Source organism: Lissotriton helveticus, chromosome 12 (genome assembly GCF_964261635.1).
Source record: "Lissotriton helveticus chromosome 12, aLisHel1.1, whole genome shotgun sequence".
Classification (NCBI taxonomy): domain Eukaryota; kingdom Metazoa; phylum Chordata; class Amphibia; order Caudata; family Salamandridae; genus Lissotriton; species Lissotriton helveticus.
In genome coordinates, this window is record NC_136073.1 from 172,414,135 (window position 1) to 172,441,319 (window position 27,185).

The 27,185-nt window shown below is 45.8% G+C and overlaps 1 protein-coding gene across 1 annotated transcript in view; it reads right to left on the bottom strand.

Moving 5' to 3' along the window:
* PELP1 (proline, glutamate and leucine rich protein 1) overlaps nt 1-27,185 on the bottom strand; it is a 394,967-nt gene that overhangs the window by 201,172 nt on the left and 166,610 nt on the right. The window contains exon 10 of the mRNA XM_078670231.1: nt 20,751-20,839. Within this exon, the coding sequence (XP_078526357.1) occupies nt 20,751-20,839 (89 nt within the window). The remainder of the gene's footprint in view (nt 1-20,750; nt 20,840-27,185) is intronic.

The following is a 27,185-nucleotide window of genomic DNA, read 5'->3' on the forward strand; positions in this document are numbered from 1 at the left end:
GTGAGCCCTGCCGATCATCGTGAGGCAGGGAGATCTTTTAACTTCACTTCCCCATCCAGCCACAATTTTGGAATACCTTTTTAACACCATTTACATCCTCTGCAATTGAAGACCTGGCAACCACTGAATATCACATTTTAACTTAAAAGTATCCCTTGATCCGGCATTTCCTCATTTAAAGGGTTCCGGCCAGCGGGAATTCACTACTTGGGCCCTGGTCAATCAGCTCCTGTAACACGGGATCCAAAACGATTCACCTAAAAACTAGAGAACCGTCTTGACCAGTGTCAAATAAGTGATTTTTTAAATTGTGTGGCTACTCCATGAAGAAGGCGCAGGACGCCGAAACGCGCGTAGAGACTCATTTCTCGCCACTGATTTATTATTGAGACTCATTTCTCGCCACTGATTTATTATTGATGTATTTACTTATGTTTTCATATGTTTTTAGAAATCTTGTATGAAATTTTATCTTTTATGATTGCGTTTTAATGATTTATTAATTGTGTAACTGTTAAATAAAAACATTTAAGTCTCACAGTCAGGCTCAGCCAATTGTTCATCTAATTCACCATTAATGTGTTTAAGTAATTAGTTGCCTAGGTTGTTGCCTTTCAATTGTATTAATTTCCCTGACCTAGGAACTACAAAATTCGTATAATCAGGGGGTCCTTGTTAGATACACGTCAAGTTACAGGCAGTAACCATGTTGGATAATGTCTAATACCCATTTGTCTGATGTTACTGATTGCCATTGCTATTCTATCTAGCAAGTCAGGATCACCATTTGATCCGTGTCCCCCCCATGTTCTTAAGAGCCCTGGTCAATGAGGTTAATCCCATAGTTAATGGGATTATTAATTCGTCACTGGCGACGGCAGAGATTCCACCAGAATGGAAATTAGCCACGGTTAAGCCCCTTCAGAAGAAACCATTACCTGACCCTACAACCCTTTCTAACTTGAGGCCCATTTCACTGTTGCCTTTGCTGTCTAAATTGACGGAGTCATTCGTCAATAATCAACTTACCACATTCTTGGAAGATAACAACATCCTGCACTCAAATCAGTCGGGCTTTAGGTCCAAACATTCGACCGAATCTGCACTCCTGTTCTCTGCTGAATCCCTGCGCTCCGCCATGGACCAAGGGAAGAAAGCTGTCTTGATATTACTCGATCTATCGGCGGCTTTCGATACGGTCTCCCATACCATCTTGATTGACCGTCTCCTGAGCGCAGGGATAGGAGGAGTAGTACTAGACTGGTTTAAAAACTTCCTGAGCCAAAGACGACAAATCACGGTGCTGGGTGATTTTAGATCTGATGAAAAATCTATCAGAACAGGGGTACCTCAGGGCTCTACTTTGAGCCCTGTACTTTTCAATCTTTATAAGGTACCCCTGATTGAGCTTATTTCTTCGTATCAGATCGGCACCCTATCTTACGCTGACGATACGCAGCTCATCCTGGTACTCGACAGGGAGTCACTACAAGAGGAAGAAAACCTTAAAACTTGCTTAGCAGCGACATTTGAATGGATGAAAACCAACCATCTGAAGTGCAATTCTGGAAAAACAGAGATATTACCTTTTGGCCCGCAATATCTGTTTTCCCCCAAGCAGTGGTGGCCTGAAGGCGCTGAAGCTCCTCCAAACACCATCTCTTCTGCCCGTAACCTGGGTGTCAAGTTTGATGATGCATTATGCTTCAAGCAACAAGCCATTGGGGTAGCCAGCACATGTTTTTATATCATTAGAATGCTTAGGAAGTTTTTTGATCTCCTCCCATTGTCCACGAGAAAGACGGTAGCGGTGGCACTTATTACATCAAGACTGGACTACTGCAACAGCTTGTATGCGGGAGCTAATAAGTCCGTGCTCCATAGGTTGCAGATGGTCCAGCATGCCACCGCCCGCCTGGTTCTAGGCTGGCCCAGGAAATCTTGGGCCTCGGCTGCACTTCATGCCCTCCATTGGCTCCCCATCCATAAGCGCTTGTTGTTTAAAATCTTGATCATCACTTTTAGAGCTCATCACGCACAAGGACCCAGATATCTTTCAAAAAACTTTAAACGGCACCTTCCGACCCGGAATCTGAGATCCTCCCACCTCAATTTGCTAGTTGTCCCAAAATTCAGGCTAGCCACTAAAGGTGGAAACTCCATTGTGGTATTAGGCTCTAGAGCCTGGAACAAACTTCCTCCCGTGCTCCGTCTAATTCCATCAGAATCTCTCTTTAGGAAAGCCTTAAAGACCTGGGTCTTTACGTTCACTGATGCGGCCTGTAGGGCTCTAGTGTAAGGTTTATGTTCTCAGGAGTTGCTCCAGCTAAACCACCTTTTGTCACTCTAGGGGGGTTTCACAGCGCCAAGATGCTCCTTGGAGCGATAGAATGCGCTATAGAAAAGCTATTTTACATTTACATTTACATGTGAAAGAATTGTTGTAATCTTCCCCCGACAGGTGCAAGATGGTCGGGGGGGAATAGTGAGCATGTCACTGTTTGTTGGGAGATGGAGAGGTAAGTGTTGATGTACCTTTACCTCTGTAACCACTTTTCTAAAATCCTCTTGATGGCGAGGGTTGTGTATTTTCCTTGTATGAGGATGCAATTGAATCTGAGGCATTTCCTTTAGATCCCTGTCTATAGAATGAGTGGCGAAAGGAGCCTCTATTAGATGGTGACAGGAGTGCTACCATGGATTTTGCCACTTCGGTGTTTTTTATTTTCTTAAGCGACTCATCTACTTGAGCTCCAAAAAGATTTAAGAATAGTTTGTTGAACCTCTGGTTTAACCCCAAAGGTTATCAACCATGAATGCCTTCTAAGAACTCCATGCTGCTATATTGGCAGCATCTAGTGCACATCTGATAGATGAATTCGGTGTGAGTTTACCCTCCTACACTAATTCTTACCCTTTTTTCCTGTGTTCTTCTGGGCGAAATTGGAGTTACTGCTTCATTTCATCCCAACGGGCCCTGTCATATAGTTTTGGAATTAGCTCTTTTCCTAACATTTGACACAAATAAAGAATTTAAGGGTAACTGTCTGCTGATGAAAATCGGATCAGTTGGAGGAGGTTTGTATTTTTTGCCAACCCTTTGGGTTAAAATACGAACCTGTACAGGGTCTTTAAAAATATCATCGGCATGGCGCATCATGCACTTTAACATAGGTAAAGATTGTGCGGTTCTATATGATGTTCCAAAGGTCTCCTCCTCTAAGGATTCCGCATGAATTGTGACCCCATGGTATGATGCTGCTCTGGAAATTAACTTGTGGTATGCCGTGTGGTCATCAAGAGGTAAAGGCTTTGTAGGTTATAGGTCACGATCATTATCCATTGGAGGATCAATGTTCTAGTCATTCCAAGGATCTTTAGATGGTGGACTATCCTCACCTGTGTAATCAATATGAGGCTGTGTGTGTGGTGAAACCTGTGGTGTAATATAAGAATTTACGCCTGGGGGTGGTGAAGAGGATGGATGGGTCAGTATAGGGCTTGTAGCCATGTCCTTTTTCGGAGGTAATGTTCCTTTTAGAAGGAGTGACCTGTTTAGCTGATATATGTCCAGTGTCTGGATTAATGTAGATATTTTCCTGCTTAGGATCCAGCTTTTCTTGCATAACCTCTAGGAACGGCTCTGGAGGCTTAGGACGAGCCCCTTTTGCTTTCGATGCCGAAATTTTTGGTGCCAAGCTGGATTTGTCCTTTTTTCCATTGTTTCTAGTGTGGATGCACAGACATCTCCACAAGCCTTGAGTACCAAAGTTGTCTGGCCCGGTTGGTGCTACTAGGATAAGGCATTGACGCTTTCTTCACTTAGTTTGGAATCAGAGGAATTGGACTAGTTCATCCACAGTGCATTGCCCAAGGACTGTGCATTTTTGTTCCTGGGGGGTCAAGTATGGCATTTGGCATTTCTCACTCTGGCTAACAGATCGATGGAGGGAGAGCCCCACTGGGGAAAGAACTTTGAGGGTTCATCTTCAATTTGTGGAATTTCTGATGTGTCCTGCTCAGCAGGTCTACAAAGTAATTGTCAACCACAGCAGATGCTCTGCTAGGAGTGGATTGTGGAGCTGAAATGGCCTATGCCATATATCCTGGGCAAATGCGGTGATAGAGGGTGAGTATGCGCCCCTCCTCCCATTCTGAATGCAATACAACACTGTCATATTGTCCATCTTCATTGGCACTGTTTTGCCTCGAATGAGTCTGTAAAAACCTTGAGAGATAAACTGATTGCAATTAATTCCAGGTAGCTGATACAGTAAGTCAGTTATTGAGGTGCACTAGTACCTTGTACAGTCATGCCATTGAGATGTGCTCCCCACTCAATAAGTGACACTCCTGTGACAATAGTCAACGGCAGAATTAGATCTAGAAAAGGCCGGACACCAAAATGTTTGTTATTTTGCCAAATGAGGGTGTGCTGAACTCTGGACTGTCTCTACACTAGATCTACCCAATGACCATCCGCTTGTGACCATTGCCTCAAAAGACACCTGCTGCATGTGGTTCTATTGCAATACTTGAAGCCATCCACCCAACTGCCTCTTTAACAGCTAAATCTGCTGAGGCTGTAGAGTGGATTTTTTTGGCACTGACAGATGCCTAACCTGTGTAATGAACACACTGCTGCCTGCTTGTGTGCTTGCCATTGCTCTTTGCTGCTGCTCTTTATGTACTTTGCGGTCATTGTTCATTGCTGCTGCTCTTTATCAGCCAGTTGTCTAGTAAATGAAAGACGTGAATGGCGTTTCTGCACACATGCTAGACATTTTGTAAATATCATCAGAGCCTTAGTAAGCCCCAAAGGGAGGAACTTTGAATTGGAGTTGTAGTAAACTTACCACAAAGCACAGGTAGTGGGCTGGACATATGTGGAAGTAGGTCTCCTTGAGGTTGAGTGCCACTTTCATCATTCAAGCACTAAGTGCAAGATCTGACTTTGGAAACTGTATTTAAATATGCACTGTAGGGGAGGAGCCGAGCCGGTGACCAAGATGGCCGCCTGACGACCGGCTCCGGCTGATCCAGCTCCACCGGCCCATCATCCTCGCCATAATCCTGTCCCCCGCCTAGTGTAATAGGCGGGGGAATCCAAGCAGTGCCGGGAGAGACTACCCCGGACATTCTGCGAGCCCCGGGGACCGCGCAGTGCCGCCTGGAGATTTGCGGCCTGCGTGCACTGGAAGCCGGGGACTCGAGTAGCCAGGTTCCCCGACCGGAGTGCAATAACATCGGCCGCCGGGGCGGCCTGGTGTCGTCCTGATTGGCGGTCGGGCGGCTGGCGATCTGCCCCATGAGCTTCGCCCGCAGCGCGGGACCCCCGCTGGACGGGGGGGGGTCCTGGATATTCGAGGGGGCTGCAATTAGCCCTGTGTGAGCCCCTGGAGACCGGTGCGGTAGCCTGAGTTTTTTCCCTGCTATTACTGGGCCTGGGGAGGTGCTCTGGGGTCTGGAGCTGGCCCCTTCAGCAGCGTGAACCAGCTTGACATCACTGTTGGCGGGGGAGTGGGACAGGCGGTCCCCCCCCGCCTGAAGTGTGGTGCGGGGCGGCGCCAGGTGTTGGTGGTGGCCCTTCCTGGTGCCCCCAATGGTCCTTGCGGTGGCGTGGGCCCCCACGTGAGAGAGGGGGACCCCACAAGAAGAAATCACCGGCCGGGCATCCCGGCCCCAGGGGAGCTATCTTGTCTGGCCGCTGGTGATGGTGTGGATCTAACGGGACAGCCACCTGGCTTGGAACGTAGCATTTCCCTGCGGTCTTGGCTGGTGCGAGGCCGGACCCCTGGATTGGGACTGTTTTGGAGGTGGGGTCGGCTTCCGTTGTGGTTGACTCCATCCTGTTTGGGGCTGAACCTGCGGTGTGGCGGTGGTAGCCTGAGCTACTAGCAATGGCGACAAAGACGTATTCTGAGCGGCAGGGCCCCAAGACCACCAGGGGGGCTCGGCAGGTGCAGTCTAACAAACTCGACAGATATACCCTGCCCAAGGGGTCGCCAGTAGAACGTAAGAGGGGCCGGAGTGGCGGCACGGATGATCATCCTGCAGCGGAGGAGTCCACCTTAAAAGACTTGATAGCGGCCATCACGGGGGTCCGTACGTCCCTGGGACAGAAGATGGAGACTATGGATGCCAAGCTTGACATGGTGTCGATTGAGATGGGGCTGATAAGGGCCGATCTGTCGAAGGCCAACGAGAAGGTTAAATCGCTGGAGCTTAAGACGACTAGCCTCTTAGACGATGAGCCAGCTCCAGCGGGAGGGGAGTGATCTTAGATCCTCGAGGGAGATACGGATCGGCGGCTGGATGAATACGAAGAGTGGGCAAGACGCAATAATATCCGCATCTTAGGTGTTCCGGAGAAGGCAGAGGGGCAGGCCACGGATCTCTTTGCGGAGAACCTCATCCTTGACCATCTTAAGCCGAAGGGGCTTAGTAAGTTCTTCACCGTGAAAAGAGCCCACCGAGTGCCGGGTGGCAGGCCCCGGGTTGGGGCGCCTCCTCGGCCGATAATTGCCCAAGTGCTTAATTTACGGGACCGAGACGCTATCCTGCAGTTGGCCCGTTTGGCCGATCCGCTGAAATTTGAAAATGTGACGCTCCTGTTCTTTCCTGACTTCACCCAGGCGGTTCAGAAGCAAAGAGAGGTTTGTCGCGATTAAAAAGAAACTGAGAGACAAAGGCATGCGGTATGCCATGATGTTTTCAGCCCACCTTCGTGTGGAACTCGATGGGAAGACCTGGTTTTTTGACAATCCTGAGGTGGCGGCGGACTGGCTGGAGACATTCCAGCACCCGGACCAGGTGTCTACCGATAGTGAGGAGGCCGAGGAACAATGATGTGGTTGAGTGGGGCTTAACAGGGGGCTGTGGATAGTTGGGGGACAAGATTAAGAGGGGTATGGTTGGCCAATTGATTCGTAGGCACTCCCCGATGTGGTGTTATTGCAGGAAACCCACCTTATGGGAAAGCGGTGTTTGGCTCTCCACAGTGGGGCAATAAGTTGGTAGTTCACGCTGGTTTTACGACTGGGTCACGGGGGTCGGGATTTTGGTCAAGAATGCCTTTCCACTGGCCATACAGGCCACATGGATTGACAATAGGGGGAGGTATGCTGGTGTCTCTGGATTGTGGGAGGGGAGAACTGTGACTTTTTTGTCTGTTTATGTTCCTCCGGCCCTTCAGACTGACACATTCCATGATTTGTGCAAGATCTTTTTGTCCTTGCCTGTCGGATTGTTGGTAGTTGGGGGGGGGGGATTTCAATGCGGTCATGGATGGGAATGTTGATAAATGCCCAGCTCGTGAGTTGCTGTCCTCCCAGAGGTGGTTGGTTGATTTTTTGGGCACTACAGGTCTGGTGGATGGTTGGAGGCTTAAGAACCCCGGCGAGTTGCACTATACGCACGTCTCGGCAGCGCACAAATCCCTTTCCAGAATAGATTACGTCCTGGTGCCGGCAGGCCCAGGCGGCGTGGCTCCGGGAGGTGCGGCACTTGGCCAGGGGGGTCTCCGATCACTCACCCGTTTGGTTCAGTTTAGATCTTGGCGGGCGCGATATGGCCCGGTTTGCACCAATAAGTGCTTGGAGGTTCCAGGACCCAGTGGCTAAGAAGGAGATCGTGCGTGTGGCCGATAGGTATTTTCAGGAGAACGTAGACTCAGTGGAATCCGAGTGCTCCCTATGGGAAGCATATAAAACTGTCCTTAAAGGGGAGCTGCTTTCGTATATTTCGGGAAAGAAAAAGGAGGAGCGCGCCGAGGTTGACAGGGTGGAATCAGAGTTGCTTGCGCTGGAGCGAGAGGTGTCGCTAGCTTCCACGCCAGAGGGGCTACATCGTCTGAGTCTCCTTAAGGACGAATACAGGGGCCTGGTCCGTGACAATGCAAAATCACAATTGGCAGATACCCAGAGTAGAGTATATGAGCATGGGGATAAGGCCGGGAAGCTGATTGCTTGGTTGGAAAAGGGGGACTGGGCGTCGCGGCTGGTTCCGGTGCTGCAGCCCTTTGGGGCCGATCAAGTTACTGACCCGCAGGAGATTGTGGACGTCTTTGCCAGATACTATGAGAAAGTCTACGCAGCTGAGTGTCAATACTCGGAGGCCGAGAATGCGAATATGATCAGGGACATCCCGATGCCCATTCTTTCTGACGAAGACAGGGAGTTCCTTGACTCTCCTCTCACTAATGATGAGGTATTGCAGGCGATTAGAGGGGTTCGTTCAGGCAAAGCGTCAGGCCCTAATGGGCTCCCTGTTGAGCTTTACAAAGTTAATGCGAATAAGTTAGCTCCTTTTATCAAGGGTATGTTTGTGGAGAGTAGGGAAAGGGGTCGGCTTCCATATGATCAGCGTGTTGCAAATATCATAGTCCTCCACAAGGAAGGTAAGCCGAAGACCGAGTGTTCCTCATATAGGCCGATATCCCTGTTGAATGCTGAACCCAAAATCCTGGTGAAACTGTTGGCGAACCGCCTGGTCAAGGTCATTACTACACTGGTACATCCAGACCAGTCAGGCTTCATGCTCCGCCGGAATACAGCTCTTAATCTGCGTAGGTTGCATGGGGTAATCGTTGGGGCTTCACAGATACACGAGCCAACGATTTTATTATCTTTGGATGCCACTATGGCCTTTGACAGAGTGGAGTGGCCCTATCTTTTTGTCGTCCTGGACAAGATGGACATAGGCTCGAAGTTTGTCTCTTGGGTCCGCCTCCTATATTCTGGTCCGCTTGCCCGAGTAGTTGTTAATAATCACAGGTCGGCAGACTTCGCGCTGGGGAGAGGCACCAGACAGGGCTGTCCTCTCTCCCCGCTGCTCTTTGCACTGGCACTTGGGATAGATCGATTAGGTGGCTCCGATGGACGCCCGACTGGGAAGACAAGATATTGCTTTACGCGGATGATATTTTGTTGTATCTGACCTCTCCTCGAGCTTCGCTTATGGTATTCCTAGGCGTCCTGGAGGTGTTTAGTAGATATTCAGGCTTTGCCATTAATTGGACGAAGTCGGTCCTGTTCGTTTTGAGTGGTGATCCCCCGGAGAAGTTGTCCGGTTAAATTGGTAGTGGAGGGATTCAAATATCTTGGTATTTTTATATCCTTGGACCCTCAGAGCAGATATTCCAAAAACTTGTTGCCTCCTTTGGTTCGGCTTAGGCGTGATGTGGATCGCTGGAAGTCGCTTCCGCTTTCTCTTCTTGGTCAAGCTGTTCTGTTTAAGATGATGGCTCTTCCTCGTTTCCTCTGTGCGCTTCAGAACTCTATGGACCCGGTCCTGCCGTTGTATTTCAGGGAGGTTGAGTCTCTCCAGAGACAACTTCTTTCGGAGGGTAGGCCCCGAATTGAGTTTGTGAAATTGACATTGCCGTGGTAAGACGGCGGGATTGGTCTGCCTAATATTCGGAAGTATTACTGGGCGTCACAGTTGGCGGCGGTTAATCAGGCTGTTTACGGTTCACCACTGGACCCCGGCTATATTATGGACCGTGGACAGGTTCCCGTAGTGGTATCCAACGGCGGTGGCAGTTGGGGTCTGGCACGGGGCTAGCCGCTCCCTTGGGTGGGAAGGGAAGATCACGCTGGCGACACCCCTCTGGAATTCGGAACGTTTGGGCAGTTTATGGAAATCCAAGGGTTTTGACAAGTGGGACCTCCTTGGGATTTCCCGAGTTGGGGATCTATAGGGTAAGGATGTTATCCTTCCATTTGAGACTTTGCAGAAACGGTATCAAATGCAGGGGAGCGAGAGGTTTCGTTACCTTCAGATTAGGCATTTGCTGCTTACTAACATTCCCCTTGACAAGACGCCCCTGGAGGCCTCCCCGCTGGAGGACAGAGTGTTGGATGGTCACCTCCCGACGAAAACGATCTCCCTGATTTATAAAAAACTAGTTAATCATGCGGAGGATCCTTTGGTGGCTCTAAGGGACCAGTGGACAGCGGATGGATTGATCCTAGATGATGAGGACTGGAGGGAGGCGATGGCCTCTCCGAGGGTCATTGCCATCCAGATGAGGCTCCGACTGGTTCAATTAAAGATTCTCCACCGATGCTATGTGACTGGCCCACGGTTGGTGCGAATGGGTTTAGCTGTGAGTGGCGAATGCAGGAGAGGGTGTGGTGAGTCAGGAACGTTCTTTCATGTGTTGTGGGACTGTGCCCTCATTCGGGGGTACTGGTCTGCTATTCATGCCAAGGTGAGGGAGGTGTGGGTAGTGGGTTTTGAGTTGGAGGCGAGGCGTTGCCTTCTGAATGTTTGGGACCCGACGGATCTCCCATCCCATGGAAAGATGTGGGCCACATTGGCATGTAGTATTGCGAAGCGTAATATAGCTCAGCTGTGGGGGGCGGTTCAGCCACCGACAGTCGGGAAATGGATGGATGATTTGGATTGTTGCATGTTCAGAGAGCGGGCTGTGTATGTGGCAAGGGGGAGGCCCAAGAAATGGGGCAAGATATGGGGGCCCTGGAATGCTTATAGGGGTGATATCTGCACTCCCCCAGTGGCATTGGAGGACCCGGAAGTACTGGAGGATCCCTGAACCCGAATATAGAAATCATTGACGTTCTATATCGAATAGGAGGATGTGTACAGATTTATTGTGCAGAGTGGCAGTCCAGTGTATTTATTGTAAGTGTATTATAATTTATTTGTGTTTAATAAAAAGAATTTTTTTAAAATATATATATGCATTGTATCAAGATTTATGATTCAATTTTAAAGAAATCAGAACTTGGCAGCCACATTGATTCTCCATCTCCCATGCCATGTCATATTTCCTTTTCTACTTTAGCAGTACTGGCTTCCAGTTAAGAAAAAGCCATCTTCAAAACTCTGTCTGCCTAAAAGATCTTTATGATCTGCCAACTCCGACTGCTGGTATGCTCTCTCATCCTACGTAGACAATGTGGATATCATGCCTTCACTTATCTTGCCACCAAGAGATGGAACGAGATGCCATCCAATTTAAGACATCCCACTTTTCAAGAAAAAACATGGCAGTTGTCCTATGTAGAAAGAAAAATGTCTTTCAGGTTTCAATTGAGTTTACTGCCCGGACGTTTGTACAGCACTGCGCTTTATAAGCTTACTCAACATAACTGAGTGGGTGAAGTGTCCTTCCAGTCAGACCAGCAGTCAAGACAGTAGTACTTTGTGAAGGTATTAAGAGACACCCATGCTGCAACCGGGCAGACATCAAGTGCTGGCATACCACTTGCCAGCACGGTGGTAACTAACATGGCACTGATGGATTGGGTTCTTGGATTATCTGTCGGCTGTTTCCTGGCCAGTGCATAGAATATCTTGATGCAGAGAACTAACCACCTTATCTGGGACCTCTTCTGCACAGCCATCCCTTTCTTGCCAAAAAAAACCCTGCAAAAAGTTGATTGTCCATGTGATGGAACTGTGTATGATCAATTTAAGAACTTAAAACCCTTTTGTGGTCCAACAGATTGAGCCACACCTTCTCTTAAGGAGTGAGGAGCACAGAATGCCAGTAGAGGGATTGACGTTTCCATGTGAAGGGAGTCACCTTGGGATGTAGATGACATTCATGATCTGCCAGATGTCTGTTCAGTTTGTTCACTCTAGCTTTCACATGAATTTTCACGTTTTGGTGCTCAGCTGTAGAACTGTGTTTTACACATAGCCATCTGAAGGAGAAGCCTTGAAGGATTAGAGATCTGGATCACCTGGGAGCGGGCGTGAGTGAAATAGGCCCAATAGTCCACCGACGGATCACTTCCCTTCCCAGGTGCGCCATGGCACATAAGATTCCCTGGGTCGTACTGGCTGCCCCGGTCTGAATCCAAGTGAGGAGGAGTGTGGTGCCGGAAGAGGTGAAGTGTGTAGGGCGGAGGAGGTGGTGGTGGAGGTAATCTGTAGATAAGAGGCTGCGGTCAAGGACTTGTGACCCTGTCCCTAACCTTTCTAGGAACAGTCAAGGTAGGTAGTTCCTGGGAGAGCAGCTGCTCAAAGGTAAGCCTCCTCTTATTTGGCATATTTATTTGGTTAGAGGGGGAGGGGGAGGGTTGGGGTGATTGAGAGTGAGCAGTTGAGGGAAAGGGGAGTGAATGCTCTCCATGTCAAAACTGAAGCGGATTTCAGCCTAGAATGGGATTTCTAGGGCATTGGAATACAGACAGCTTGGATCATTGGTGCTGCTTAATACACCTGGCTGAGGGCTTGTTCTATGTTGAGGGGACACCTCCGGGTCAAGAGGCGTCAGCCATATGAGCCTAACCCGAAAGTCAGTGCCTTTTCAGATTAGGCTCTGGGTGCGATACAAGATACCTTCTGGATTAGTGCTCAGCCTCGACCTGTGAGGTTAGTACTTTAGTGCTCAAACCCCGTGGGACTGACTCTCAGATACGGGGTGAACGAGGCCCTGGGTTTTGTCTTTGTTTTAGTGTCTGTGCTAAGACGTGCTGGGAGCTCCTCTTTCTAATGCATTCAGGCACAGCTTTCCTTCCATCGGTTGCAGACCAGAGAAGCCCACCTCCTCCCCTTTGGCACCTAAAAAAAGTCTGCTGGCAGCAACAGGTCTCATGCGATTTGAGGTGCTAAATTTTAGATTTGTGCTATTTGGTCTTTTTGTACCAAAAAGTTTAGCATGCCAAGCAGGTCGCCTCGTTGTGTTGGGGGGGAATGGCACAAGTTGCACCCCCTATCATCCCACTGCCCATGTTTCAGACCAGGAAACTTATGGCAAAAATGAAAGTGAATTCTCCCCCCCCCCCCCCCGACCCCCTTCAAAATCGAATCTCCAAATGAGATTCCTCAAACGAGCCACTTTAACACTGTTACCAGGTGAATCTTCTCAGTAGTGGTCCAGTGAAGATGTCACATCACTTGAAATTGAGGTCTCATCAGCTGGCAGCGAAAATAGAAGCTAGATGCTAACGTTTTCCCATTGCACAGGATGAAATCCCTACAGCTGACACTGATGGACACAAAATACCCTCATTCCTCCCTTCCTGGGAAGGTGGCAAACATGCCTGAGATTAACCAGAGTATTGAGGTCTTCATGAGCAAATATCCTAAAGTTTACAAAAAAAGGCTTGACCGTGCCTTGCGCAGCTGCCAAGACATGGTTCTCCATGTATCCGGCCTGCTTACCAAGATTCTAGAGATGGCGGTTCAAGCGAAGGAGACAGGCTCTCCTGTGGATACAGATATCATTATGGGATGGTCACAACAAGCATTATGCTTACTGGGCAATGCCAACTGTGTGATCTCTTTGGAGAGGCATTGCTCCATTCTAATGCAAATCCACCTAAAGTTGGCGGGGCTGGCGTCATCGGTGGCAGGCCCATTAGGAAGTTGTTCGCGATAATTTTGTGAAAGATCTGTGATAATTTGTGGGCACTTTCTCCAAATTTTATAAGGTGCAATCTTCTCTTAATTCTTTTCTCCATAATATCCTTTTTACTAGAGCCAGACGCTAAAGGGGCTGAGCATCACACCGAGGACTCGGATGGGCCACAAACAAAGGTTCATATCCCGGAGTTAGAGGGGGTTGGAATAATGCTAAGAATCAAGACAACTTCTATCTCTCCAGACGCCGACAGGTTTGAGGAAACTTTCACAAAACAAATTACAGAGGTGGTGTAGCTGGGAATGCGGACTCCTCATATTCAGGTACCCATTATTTCTCCTTTGACGTTAACCGAGGTGGGGAGGGGCGGGTGCAGGGTACAACATTTCCTCCCCAATTGGAGCCAGATTACGGATGAGCCAACACATACAAACTTTCTTCCTAATTTTTTTTCCAACAAGAGGCGCATTTTGTCGATGCAGAGATCCTAGAGCTTTTGCGCAAAGAGACAATCGTGGTGACTCAGCCTAATTCCAGAGGATTTGTCAGTATATTGTTTCTTGTGCCGAAGAGATGGGGTGGTTACAGATTGGTCCTCAATCAAACAATTCAATGCATGGGTGGTCTATCATCACTTCAAACTGGAAGGCATTCACTTATTGAGGGACCCCCTTAAGGAAAACGATTGTTTAGTCAGACTCTACTTAAGAGACTCGTATCATGATTCTTAATCCATTTTTCCACCGCACGGGCTTTCTCCAATTCTGCAGAGGGGATATGGGGGGTATCACTAGTATGAGTTTTCTGCCTATACTTTTGAGCTTTCTATGGCCCCCTTTGTGCTTCACAAAACTGTTGAGCTGGTTGAAAAATCCCTCAGACTCAGAGGGGTGCGAGTGATAATTTATCTGGCAGATCAGATCATTATGGACCAAGATCGGGAGGTGGTTTTCTGGGTTTTATATAGATTCTGTATAGGCCCTTCTCAGGCTTGACTCAAAAAGATTTTGTCAATCAAGAAGGAGCCTTAGATGGCCTCTTTGAGAGTACAAGCCAGGATTGTGGGGATTTTGGAGTTTTTTATTTAGACAATTTACCCCATTACCCTCCACTACAAGGCCATTCAATGCCTGAAAATATTCCATCTGAGTTGGGGGGGGTTCATACTCTGAGCAGGTCTCCCTATCGGAGGAAGCCAGAGTAGAGATGACTTTGTGGCTACACCACATGGATGCTTGGAACGGCAAAGCCATATTCGGCAGAGTTTTGGACGTCACAATTCAACCAGACACAGATGGGGTTGGGGAGACAGATGGGGAACAATCTCCACAGGAAGCAGGTGGTCTCAGACGCATCTGCAACTATAGATCACCTGTCTGAAAATCCTGGCTGGGTCGTTTACAATCAAGAGGTTATTCCCCTTACGAATCCCAAAATTGTATTCTCCTGCAGATGGACAAGGTCTTTGCGGTGCGATACGTCACCAAATTGGGGGAACCCGATTCCAACACCTAGGTGAGACTGCCAAGGATTTTGCCATTTTTGTCTCGAACGCAAAATTTCACTGATAGTGGAGTACATCCAGGGAAAGGCGAACGTGGTAGCAGATTGGAACTCACGGTTCCTGTGGGACTTGAGCGATTGGAGGTTACACCTCAGAGTTTTCCGTCTACTCAACCACCAATGGGGCCCATGTGTAGCGGATATCTTTGCCTCCCATATGAACTAGCAGCTTTGGATATTCTTCATTTACAGGCCAGAACCCCTTGCTGTGAGCTTGGATGCTTTCCTCCAGAACTGCCAGCAGAGCATCCATTATGCTTTTTTCCCCCGTTCTTGATTCGGAGGGTCATTTTGAAGATGAGATGAAAAGGGGCAGAGCCAGTTCTTGTAACACCCTCTTTGAGAGGTCAGCTCTGGTTCCTTTTGCTGTTGGAAACGTCCTGTCAGACTCAGATAATGTTTCCAACCTTCCCGGACCTTCTCACCGCCCTCACGCTCTGATTCGGTCAGGCGAATTAGTGTTGATGGCCTGGAGTCCAGGCCATCAGATACTGTCCAGGCCCTGGACAGTATCAGAAGACACTGGCAAATGGTGGGACTTTTTTTTTTATTACTTTATTTTATTGATTTTCAAGCAGTCAAAATTACACTTAATAGAACCCACAATCGCTCTTTTGCCTCCCATCGGAACCCTTCCCTTCCGTAAATCCTGATCCACAATCTCAGCGTAACAGAAGCCGATAACGAATGCCTGTTCGAGATAAGTGTTCAACAGTGATGCCTGAGGCTGTAGTCTCTTTCAGTGGGCAATGTGCAGGTCTTCCTAAATACAAGAACTGCCAACTATCCCCACCTTCCCACCACCCACACCCCAACTCCTCCCTCCGCCCTCCCCGGAACCGGTGTGCCATGTTAAAAGCCAATGCGCATTATGGGAATGGCGATGTACTATCCCCTAAGAGGTTTCTGTTGGCTGCGGTGCGTCAGTAAGTCTAAGTAAGCTGAGGTATTTGGGACATGTGACTTCATTGAATTTCGAGTGCCAACAGTGATAGTATGGGGCGACAGATAGTATGGAAGGAGGCTGACGAGAATGGTGGACTTTTGAAGCAATCTTCCTTTTATCTCAAGGAATCTTGGCCTCCCAGTACCCACAAACAATATGCTTCTGCATGGAAAAGATGGGTTTGTTGGTGCAACGACTGAGGTATGGATCCCATAGGCACAGAATTGCATCTGATCATCAATTTCCGATCATATTTAGCAGATCAACGATTGGCTCATAGGTCAGTCACTAATTTTCGTTCAGCCATTTCAGCAGGCCATCCTGAGGTGGGCAGAAACCCTATGGTTTTTAAGTTAATGCGGGGTATCCATTTGATGCAACCAAAATATTCAGTTAATTGGGATGTAGATGTGGTACTTCGGTTCCTTAGAAGTTGGCCGGTGAAGTCAGACACTTTGGCCCGATGGGTTAAATGGCTGTCGTCATAGGCAGATATAGACACTTCCCTGTTTGGTGTACATTCTGTGAGAGGTACCATGGCCACAAAGTTTCTTGTTGGGATCCCATCTAGAGAACATTATGGTGGCTGCCGATTGGTCGTCAGATTCTAAGTTTAAGGTTTTCCATCATAAGCGGATTGTTGATATTGCCTCTGTTGTTGTAGGTCAGCTTTGAATAAGCATAATCTGAAGCCTCCAGTCCGGACATAGAATAATTTTTTTTTTTTATAGCTATCGCCTCAAATGATTCTCAATTTTATTAAGGAAGCACAGACCAGGATTATCTCACTAGCATGCACTGCACCCTATTGTATTGTATTGTATTTCTGTATATTTGATTAAATGTGATTGAGGAGTTCTATTATGATGTTATTTATAAGATAAAGCCGACCCGTGTTGTAATAGAGCAAGGTTTCAGTGATATTAATTGTCGTTTTTTTTTTTTTTGACAGGCTCGGGTGGCAAGCAAGGTTGATTACCACAAGCTCAGATGTAGTTTTGATTGAATTTTCCAGTTTCGTCAAAAGGATTTGTGAGAAAGTGCCTCTTTTGCATGGTTAGCCCCACATTTTGCCTGGTTTTGATGTGGCTTCAAATGTAGTGCACAGGGTTCCTGCCAATCAGGTACCCTGCGCAAGTGATTCTTCCATAAAAACAAACCTCCAATTGGTACTTCTATCCCCTATAAGACCCTAGTAAATGGTAACCTGGGTACATAGGGCCTGGGAGCTGAAGAGGGTCCCCTTGGACCTTCCTCATTGGGAGCATACCACTGCCCTAGCAGCTTGCATGCACTTGTAGCGGGAGAAAACTACAAAGTCGACATGGTTCCATGTCTGGGTGCCATGGCAGCCAACACTGCCTGAAGGAATGGGTAAATCACCCCTCGATGCTGGCCTCACATCCCTAAGGCAGGGTGCACTATACCACAGGTGAGGGCATATCTGCATGAGCCAGGGAAGCCAAAGAGAGTCCATGGGCTGGGAACTCGAAAACTTGAGTTCCACAGCACCATGATGGCTTCCTTAACCCAGGAGTGTTTAGTACCAAACTACTCCTTACAATAAATCCCCACTGATTTCAGTGTGGGAGGTATTGTACCATGTACTCAGAGTGCACCTAAGAGGTTCCCCCTGAAAACCTACCAACTCTACTGTGGTCTCTGACCGGCTGCAGGTAGCCAGTCACCACCAGACACATTTCTGGACCTCTGTGTAGAGAGCCAGAAACAAATCACACCCTGGGCAGAGGTGTCATACATCCTCCCTAGGACGAGTCAGTGCTTGAAGAGGGAAGATTTAAAGACCTACCGCCTTTGCAATGCGACCCCCAGCCTCTGCTGCTAGTAGCAGATGGATGCCCTTGGCTTACACTCCCACTTTGGGCGACAAAAACAGCAGGAATAATTCAAAAAGAATAGGAGGTGTGCCTTCCTCTACCAACCCCACCCCCAATGTGGGGGCGATGTGAAGCACAACTTTCAGTCCCTGTCATCTTGAAGATAGGGAGTTCCCTACAATCAGGGCTAGATCTAAACCCTCTCGCACAGAAGGGTGGTATAATAGAGGGTGTAGTCACCCAGGAAATGTGCCCATTGGCCCTACCTGATACTCCTCTAAAACGCCTCTTAAATGTAGTATTTAGGTGGCTCCCCCAGACCTAGGAACTAGATCTGCGATGGTCAAAGAAGAAAGAAGACAACCCTGCAGAGAATACTGAATAAGAAGACTGTCTTGGTCCCAGCCCTACTGGCCTGTCTCCAGGTAATGCGAGCCTGCAACCAGTCTTGAAGCCAGCAACCTCTGAAACCCCTGGGAGGTCTGCTGCTTTCGAGAAAGACTCCAATCTCCTGTGGACAGCGGACCTGTCCTAAATAAACCTTCTCCAAGGACTCTGGATCCCGGCGGATCTGCGTCTCCTGCCCACTCTGCACCCGACGCCCAAGGTTCGAGTCTGAGCAGCTCACCTGTCCAGTGAAGTGTCCCCGTGATCCTGAACCCATCTCCAGCATTAGTTGACCTATCCTGCCCTCAACGACGGTGCCTGCAGTGTGAATCCAGAGGCTCGCCCTGACCGCGACCGGCAAGAAGACTCAGGCATCGAAATGCACCCCTGCACCCAAAGCCTCTGGGCTTTGGTGAGCTGAACAGACGGTGCCCCTACGACGCCCTACATCCCAACTTACCGCAGCTGCAGTTGGTCTTCCTCCTGCAACCTCCGGTGCCCTGCCTGCAGCCTCATTGCCGCAAGACGAATCCTTACTGTAAAGCATTGGTTGCCCGACATCAAATTTTCAACTGGCTGCCCTTGTGCCGCTAGTGGAGTATATTTGGTGCTGCTTTGTGGCCCTCCCCTTGTGCTCCACTGAACCGCAAAATCTTGGCTCCGGCAACTGAACTACTTACCTGCAAGCAGAGTGGCTCCAGGCACCGCCTGTCTCCACTGAAAAGCATTGGGTTAAACTCCTATTTTGACCTCTGCACCCTGCAGAAGACCATCGGTTGAATAATCTACGAGGCTGAGTGGTGATCGATGATGGAAGTTACCAGAGTATTCCAGATCGTTGGTTGTTACTAACGTTATGGTTCAGTTAAAGCCATGTGTCTAAAAAAAAAAAAAAAAAAAAAAAAATAAAAAAGATAGGAAGGACAATGGGGACAGCAGATATTATATGCCTTCCTTAGCCCCGATTGGAGGTTGAAGTGATGATGTCATGGGATAGTTCATGAGAAATTAAGTTTTGTAGTTCACTTTAATGTTTACTGGAAGCTTATTAGCTGTTGTGTTTTTTTGTAGTAGAGTAAGAGAAAGCGAAACGAAATAGCCATACAATTATTTATTCCTGCCCACAGAGAATGGACTGCAGGCCTAGATCCTCCAATTATCAATGAAATAGGAAAGTACTGCTAATTGCAAACTGGTAAACCACATAGAAGCAGGCTGTGTTTGATTCACTAAAGTTTTTTACATTGCATCTATTACCAACCTGCAGCTTTGCATAAATGGAAATGAAGCGCAGACTTATGTTATGATCAGTGCCAAGACGAAGAAGAAATAATCTACCATCTGTCATGGGAATGCTGTGAAATATACAAATCCTGGGAATAAGTGATAAGCACATTATAAAAAAAAAATCACGGACCTATCTATACAGTTGACCCTGGTGGTTGCTCTTTTGGGATGGGTAAAAACAATACCATGTGCCAAAATAAAATATACTGCTCTGGCTTTGTGACTTGCTAAGCGTTTGGTTGCCCAGTAATAGGGATGAGGTTGCACCCAGATGTAGAAAGCAAGGTTCACGGAATTCACTTCTTGCAATGAACAACTTGACATATATGAAGAACTCTTGCCAGAAGCTTCACGTCCAAAAGATTTATGGGCCCCTTGCAAACAAGGGGATTAGAGTTATGTGACCAATGCACTTCAAACTGGACACTTTTACATTGTTTGTCAATGTATTGTAATCTGGAAACAATTAAAAAAACATGAATCTTTAGGATTTCACAATCGCGCTTACAGAATCTGCCTTAACATTGACTCTGATCTCGCCACCAAGACCCACACTGTCAGGAAGGCGAAAGTAGCTTAGTATCAATGTGGTCGCCGATAGAAAATAAAAGCAATTCCAACTCAGCCTCCCCCCCTCCGCAAGCCAGATTCAAACCAGTGTTCAAGCAGTTTAATAGCACACAGAGGCTTGTGCAAGTAAAAGAGGATATGAAGCCAGGTGGAGAGGGGCCAAAATAGCTTTTTACCATCAAGCAGGTGGGTCTGGAGAGCTACAGAGGTCAAGATGAAAATGCATGCTACCTCAGTGGAGGTCATTTAAGGAAAAGCCACTTCAATTAATGTAAAACTGGTTATGTTTCCATGACTCTGCACATGAACAGAAGAGGAACAGCAACAGATGGTAAAACTTTATTAGCTTAATTTGGATAAACAAACCAGATATCAAATGCTGCTCTTCAAAGAGTGAACCCGTAGGAACACTGATGAAAAGGAAGATTGGCTTGTGAGGTAAATGCAACTATGCACAAAGAGAATCAAAACTGGAAAAAAGCGTGAAACAGAGATGAAACAGTATATGTTCAACAAACAGATGTAGCTATTGTAGCTCTGTTGGCAAGGTTTAACAGGAAGCTGGCGGAGGAGTAGGAATCCTTTGCAATCCTCCAAGATGTGGGGGGGGGGGGGGGGGGGGGTCAGCGAACTAACAAAGTAGCATAGGTGCCCAGGACAGTCATTTGAGGTTAATTGTGGCTAGGATAAGGTAAGCAACCCTTTGAACATGTTTGGTGCTCAATTACTGTAATTGCACTGTGGGCAAGCGCAAAGAGCGGGTATATTTTGTACTTCAATTCCAGCCCTACTAATGGAGCACAAGAGAGAAATTACTCACGCCAGAATGAGAGCAGAAAGCATGTCTAAAACTGCCATGTGAATCGTAGGCAGGAGAAGCATCTTGAGGGGCCCATCGCCAAGCCAGCTCTGAACACAAAAACAGAAAACATACAGTTAGTTTGGTCAACATGACTTTCATTTACCAAACTAAAGCAGGCTGCTTTACTACAGGTCATTGGAAAATAAAATGCACTACAAGACATCAGGTAGCTAAACATATGCCCAAATCAGAAATGCAACTATACCCATTGTACCAGGTTGATATGCAACCATAAAGAAATACTATCTCACTGAAACACCAGGGCTACAGCAAACAGATACGTTTTCACACTAAAAAGTAGCAAAAGGATATTATGAAGGGTAGTCAAAGTCAAATTTGTGCATTTGGAATGTGTAAATGGATGCGAACTGATTATTTGTAGAGGTGATATTGCTCAGATTGGAATAGTAGTACAATCAGCCCGAGGGGAGTGGTGCAACTTTATTATATATCCTGAAAAGCACCAAAGGTGGAGGCAAATCCACAAACAGGTGTTTACGTTTGGACTTGAATTTCCAGGGATCCAATGATCACTTAGTCTACTAAAGATGAAGGCTACAAAGACTCAACACAAGTTTTGCAGTACAGACATCATATTTCAGTCAAATTGAGTTACTCAAGATTATGGGGGAGGATTTGCAGGTGCACAAACCACTCCAAAGTCTCTACTTAAATTATGAGGAAGAAACTATTCTGCACATGTGGGGAGGAAGACAAACAGACTGATTTACTCCTCAACCACTTTATGCATAAACCCAAGCCAAAGCACGAAAACCCACAGAGATTTTGGACAAAATAAGAAAAGGTACACTGAAGAACAACAAAAAGGAATTAGGGCTATGTAAAAGCCAACTTAAACAAACCTCCTTGGCCAGAACTCACCCTGCACCCATCTAAACAAAAAGAGAATTCATCATGGTCCCCAACACCTTATTAAGGACTTCTCAAATTTGGCAACCTATAACACTTCCTAAATCCAAGAAGTACCCACCAAAATTGGTTTAGTTTTTTTTTTACTTTATCAGATTTCAAAACACACTATGACATATGTACAGCCATATACTACAGAGTACACATACCCTTAGAGACACACTGCAATTAAAGAAAAGCTGGTATAAACCAACCTTTTGCCAATAACATTTGTTAACATTCATTACACCGAGCAAAAGTATAACAAAAACCAAACTCGTTCACTGCAAATACCCCAATGGTCATGCTACCAAGTCGGAAGAAACAGCCCAAACTACACCCTTACTGTTTGTAAGAAAACAATGCGCTTGCATGTCCCATTCCCAACCGACTCTGGGGAGAAAAGACACCTTTCAGATATTGCAGAGCAGAGATTGCATAACGCCCTCTGTAGTGTTTTCACACATTCATAATACCACAAGCTCATCACCTCAAACTCAATGAGTTGCACAGTTTCATCAACCTTATAAACCCTGTGCTTTACTCACACTTACAGAAAAAGTCAAAACTCACAATGTGTTAATAAGCCAAAGTACTCTTGCAACAAATCCAAGCGCAAACAGCCCTCACTATCCTAAATACTGAGCATTCCTTTTCACAAGGGGACCCTGTCAACTGGAGTCAAAACTGCCATAGTCCACTAAAAGCAAAACAGCCAACTGCCTAACTCAAGAATCAAACTCATGACACCAAACATCTTAAGGACTACATACACAATACCAGAGTTATCCTAAGAAAGGTACTTTAGCTTCACCAAAATGAAAGCAGAAGTAAAAGTCAACCCTGTCTGTCTCGTACCCCAAATAATGTAACTATTTTTTATTTTTTTTATTCGCTTACAAACAGAATCGCCAACAAAAGAAGCATTAGTCTATAAAGTCACTATTTCACAGAGCCCCAATACTAAACCTCTCTTCCCAGGATGAATAACAATCATCTTGTAAGGTAACTGATCCACTTACTGACCTTATCCAACCTAAATCCTATAAAACGCACTCTAGGTCACTTCAGGAATCAACCCTAATCGATTAGCTGATTAAACTTAATATGCTATACCCTTGTCGTCAGGAAACACACAGCCAATACAGGTAGAAAGACTCTGTCCCACCAAGGGAAGAATAGCTAAGGAGAATGGACAGATGTCCTCATCTTGAAAAAACAGTTTATCAAGCCATGGGGTGTCCCCATCAATACAAAAACATATAGAGTGTGATTGCTGCCACATTGTCATTAGGGTACTGGAGCAGTAAAGGTGTAAGATTGGTGTTATGTATTAATTTGTGAACAATTGTGTAGTGTAAGGTCATATGTCTCTACTAAACAGTTAAAACTCAATAGAATTATTAAAAAATATATATATATATATTAAAGTGTCCCTACGAAAATAATTACACAAGGGCTTGGGGGTCTGCTATAGTATAGGAGAATATGAACATCATTAAAATGTGCAACAGTTTGACACCCTAATCTCCAAAAATATCAGGGAAATAATCTCATTCATAACTGATCAAAACAAATATTAAAAAAACGGAGTGACATGTCGATACTCATCTTTTTAATAATCACTTTAATATCCCCACCTCTAACAGGTATGGCATTTTTTCAGACGAGGGGGGATTGGATGGGGTGGAATGACTACCTGACACACCAACTAACCTCTTCCCCACTGACCGAACGCCAGAAGTTATAGACCTCGTAGATATTCCCCAAGGGTTAGACGGGGGCTTGGATGGCAGGAATCAATCAGATACATTAGGTTTATCCACTGATATAAACCCAGTCTGCCCTCAAGCTTGTTCTTCGGCTAACCCCGGAATAGACCGGGCTCGCTGCTGTATAGGCCTAACACCTATTATTCAAACTGCACGTGGAAATATGGCTATATCACAACACGAACCAATTAAATATAAAGAGGGGCTATTATCCTGGAATATAGCTGGTCTGCAGGATAAACTGTCTAATGTAGAATGGTTATCTTTTGTTAAAGACTACCCTGTTATTTGCCTCCAAGAAACCTGGGTAGTGGGCAAAAATATATACATAGACGGTTATGAGAGCTTTATAATCTCGGCAGTTCCTTCATCTAGTGGTAGAGCTAAAGGGGGTTTGGCAATCTTTGTTAATTTGTCACTAATATGCCTTAAAACTGTACATCACTCTGGCAATAATAATATCCAGGTTGTTGAATTTAAGAGGGGCAGTACAAGTTTCGCTTTGGTCAACTTTTACAATGCAGTGAGTCAGTTTGGTGATTGCAATATTGAGTCATTGCGTGAATTCCTAAGGGCCAAAGATGATTCCCTTCCCCGCCTTAAGATAATAGCGGGTGATTTTAACACTCATGTATGTGGGAATCCTAACCTGAGTCCTGCCGGTCACTTGGGCTGTAACCAACTGGAAGGAATACACTTTGATCACTCGCGAAGGGGTTCATCCTTAAATGACTTAGTGAATGAATATAATCTTTTTACTGCTATGTCAATAGTTGAGGAACAGACTGTATTTTCAACCCCTACTTTTAAAGGTCACGCCACAGGGTCATTTATAGACCATATTCTTTTATCGGCAGAATTTGTTAATTTTGTTGGGGTTTTTTTGATTATTCCAAGCATATTTAGCGATCATAATCCTTTATGTATAACTATGGGTGTGAATTTATTTGAAAAACATATCACTCGCAAGGACTGTGGTACTACTAAATGTATTAATGGCAAGCGACGTTTAAAGTGGTCAAAGGTGGACTGTAAGCAATTTTATTCTTCTATTAATAATGTATGCCACCATGATCTGATAACGTGTACATCTACTGCTTCAGCACCATTACAAATTCTGATGTCCTTCAATGAGATTACTAAAAAGGTGGAGTCACTTTTAACGTTACCTACTAAGAGGATAGCTAACTTTTCCAATAATCCAAAATGGTTTGACAGTAACTGCTCGAAGGCCGGTCGTGAGCTTAAGAAAGCATTAAAAACAAAACCGAGAGATCCCTCAACCATTAGGGTGCTGCGGGTTGAGTATAAAAAGTCTCTTGCCATTCGTAAACGTGCTGTCAAGAAAAACGTTTGGGAGTCTTTGCTAGATCCAGAGATACTAAAAAACAGCTCTAAGTTCTGGGAGATCATTAATAAGCCCTTATTTGATCATTCCAGCATTTCAAGTATAGGCACTAATATCCCAGAAGAAGTTTGGATTAACCATTTTAGCTCCATTTTTAAAGGTAACGGCCTCCAGGTACAATGTAGTCCAAAAGAAATTAGTGAAAAATCCTTGTTCTTCACAATTGATGAGGTAATTAAGGGCATAGAAGGCCTATCGAACAACAAGGCCCCAGGACCGGACGGTCTCCCCCCTGATCTTTTTAAATCTTGTAAAACACTTTGGGCACCGGTCCTTACAGCTGTTTTTAACGCTGCTGTGCTCTGTGGATGCCCAAAATCATGGGGGGTATCCACTATCGTACCTATTTTTAAAAAAGGAGATCGCAGTAGCCCTGCCTGCTATCGACCAATATCTTTAATAAACTCCGTGGTTAAAGTTGTGGGAGGAGTAATATTGAATAGATTGGTCAGATGGTCAGAAGAAAATAATATAATATCTCCAATCCAGTACGGATTCAGGCCTGGGCATTCTACGATCTCACAATGTTTAAACTTATATCTCATCATCGCGAAGTATACTAAGGCCCGAAGAGGAACGATCCATATGGCGTTCATGGATCTTTCCTCGGCTTTCGATTGTGTGAGCCGGGGAAAACTCTGGGACGCCATGCTAAAAATGGGTGTGGACCCAAACCTGGTCGATTTGTTAGATGATATGCACTCGGACACCAACGCAAATGTCAGATTCACTCAAGACCTGAATGTGACCAAAGACTTCGAGGTGCATCGTGGTGTCCGTCAAGGCTGCATCCTGGCCCCATTTCTTTTTAACTTGTATATAAATGATCTGGAAGAGCATCTTTTAAGCACCAATACGGATTTTCCGTATATAGGACGTAGGGGGCTGCCAGTCCTTTTATATGCGGACGACGCAGTTCTCCTATCAAGAACAGCAAACGGACTTCAAATCCTATTAGATTCCTTCCATTCTTTTATGGCCTCAAGAGAGTTAAGTATTAACAACTCTAAATCATACATAATGAAGGTCGGACAGGGAAATAAAAAAGTAAACTGCTTAAATGTAAATGGTGTACGTATTCCTACCACACGTACATTTTCTTATCTCGGGGTCCTCTTTGACAGTCAACTAAACTGGGGTCCCGTGATTGAAAAAAAGAAGGGAGAAGTCACTAGGGTAAACGCGGCAATAATGGACTTTTCTAAGAAAGTGGGCAATAGTCCAGTAGCCGCCCTACTCCAACTTTATCAAGCCAAGAGTATCTCCACAGCGTGCTATGGTAGTGAAATTTGGGGTTATGTTCCTCCGGATCCCCTACAGACTATTGAGAATAATTTCTTGAAATCAGTATTAAGGGTTCCTAGGGGCACGGCCAATTTTTCCGTGCACGAGGAACTGGGGGCTTCTTACGTAAGTGACAAGATTGCTGTTAACCCCATGTTATGCTGGATGAATTGTTGGTTAAATGATAACATTCCACTAACCCAGCTTATTTTAAGAGAGTCACTCACATGGGACAACAGGATGAAGGTCCCCTGGTTAAAGTATCTTTTTAAGTGCTTTGCAGATCTAGGCCGCCCTGATCTCTTTTTATCTCCTGAATCGATCACTAAACTGGATGTTATAACGGTCAAGAAAGCCTTTATTGATCGCAGAATTCAAGATAGGGAATCACGTGAGCTCAAAAAGGAAAGTGTTCGTAATCATGTATTAGTAAAGACCACCTTGCTCATGGAACCCTATTTATCCTGGCAATTGTCCAGCTATGACCGTTTCTTACTGATCAGGTTCAGGTTTAATTTGTTTCATTTCTTGTTGGCTGTACCTAGGGGATCTCACCGTGGACAAGTGTTGCCGGCTTGCGGCTGCGACGACATGTCTCCGCAAGACCTGGCACACTTTCTTTTCTTTTGTCCCTTTTATACTGTACCGAGGAATCTATATCTAAAACCCTGTTTGAAAAAACTAAATTTTACACAATACCGTCCTGCACTGCACTTTCTACAGTTATTAAGTTGTGAATATTCCTTGTATTTATGTTGCTTTTTAAAATTGGCAGTAAAATTTAGAAATAGTATGGAAGGATAAAAATAATATATGAATTGCTATCACCTCTCTTTTACAATGGACTCTGCTAAATATTCTGATTGCTTGTTGTATATTTGCCTTCACCTGCTTATTTTACAACTGTATTTTATTTTTATGTATTAATTGTGTTATTTTTATATGTAGTGTAAATGCTTTTATGGTTGTCAATTCGTACAACCGAATAAAGTTTATTGACTTGACTTGACTCATCTGTTA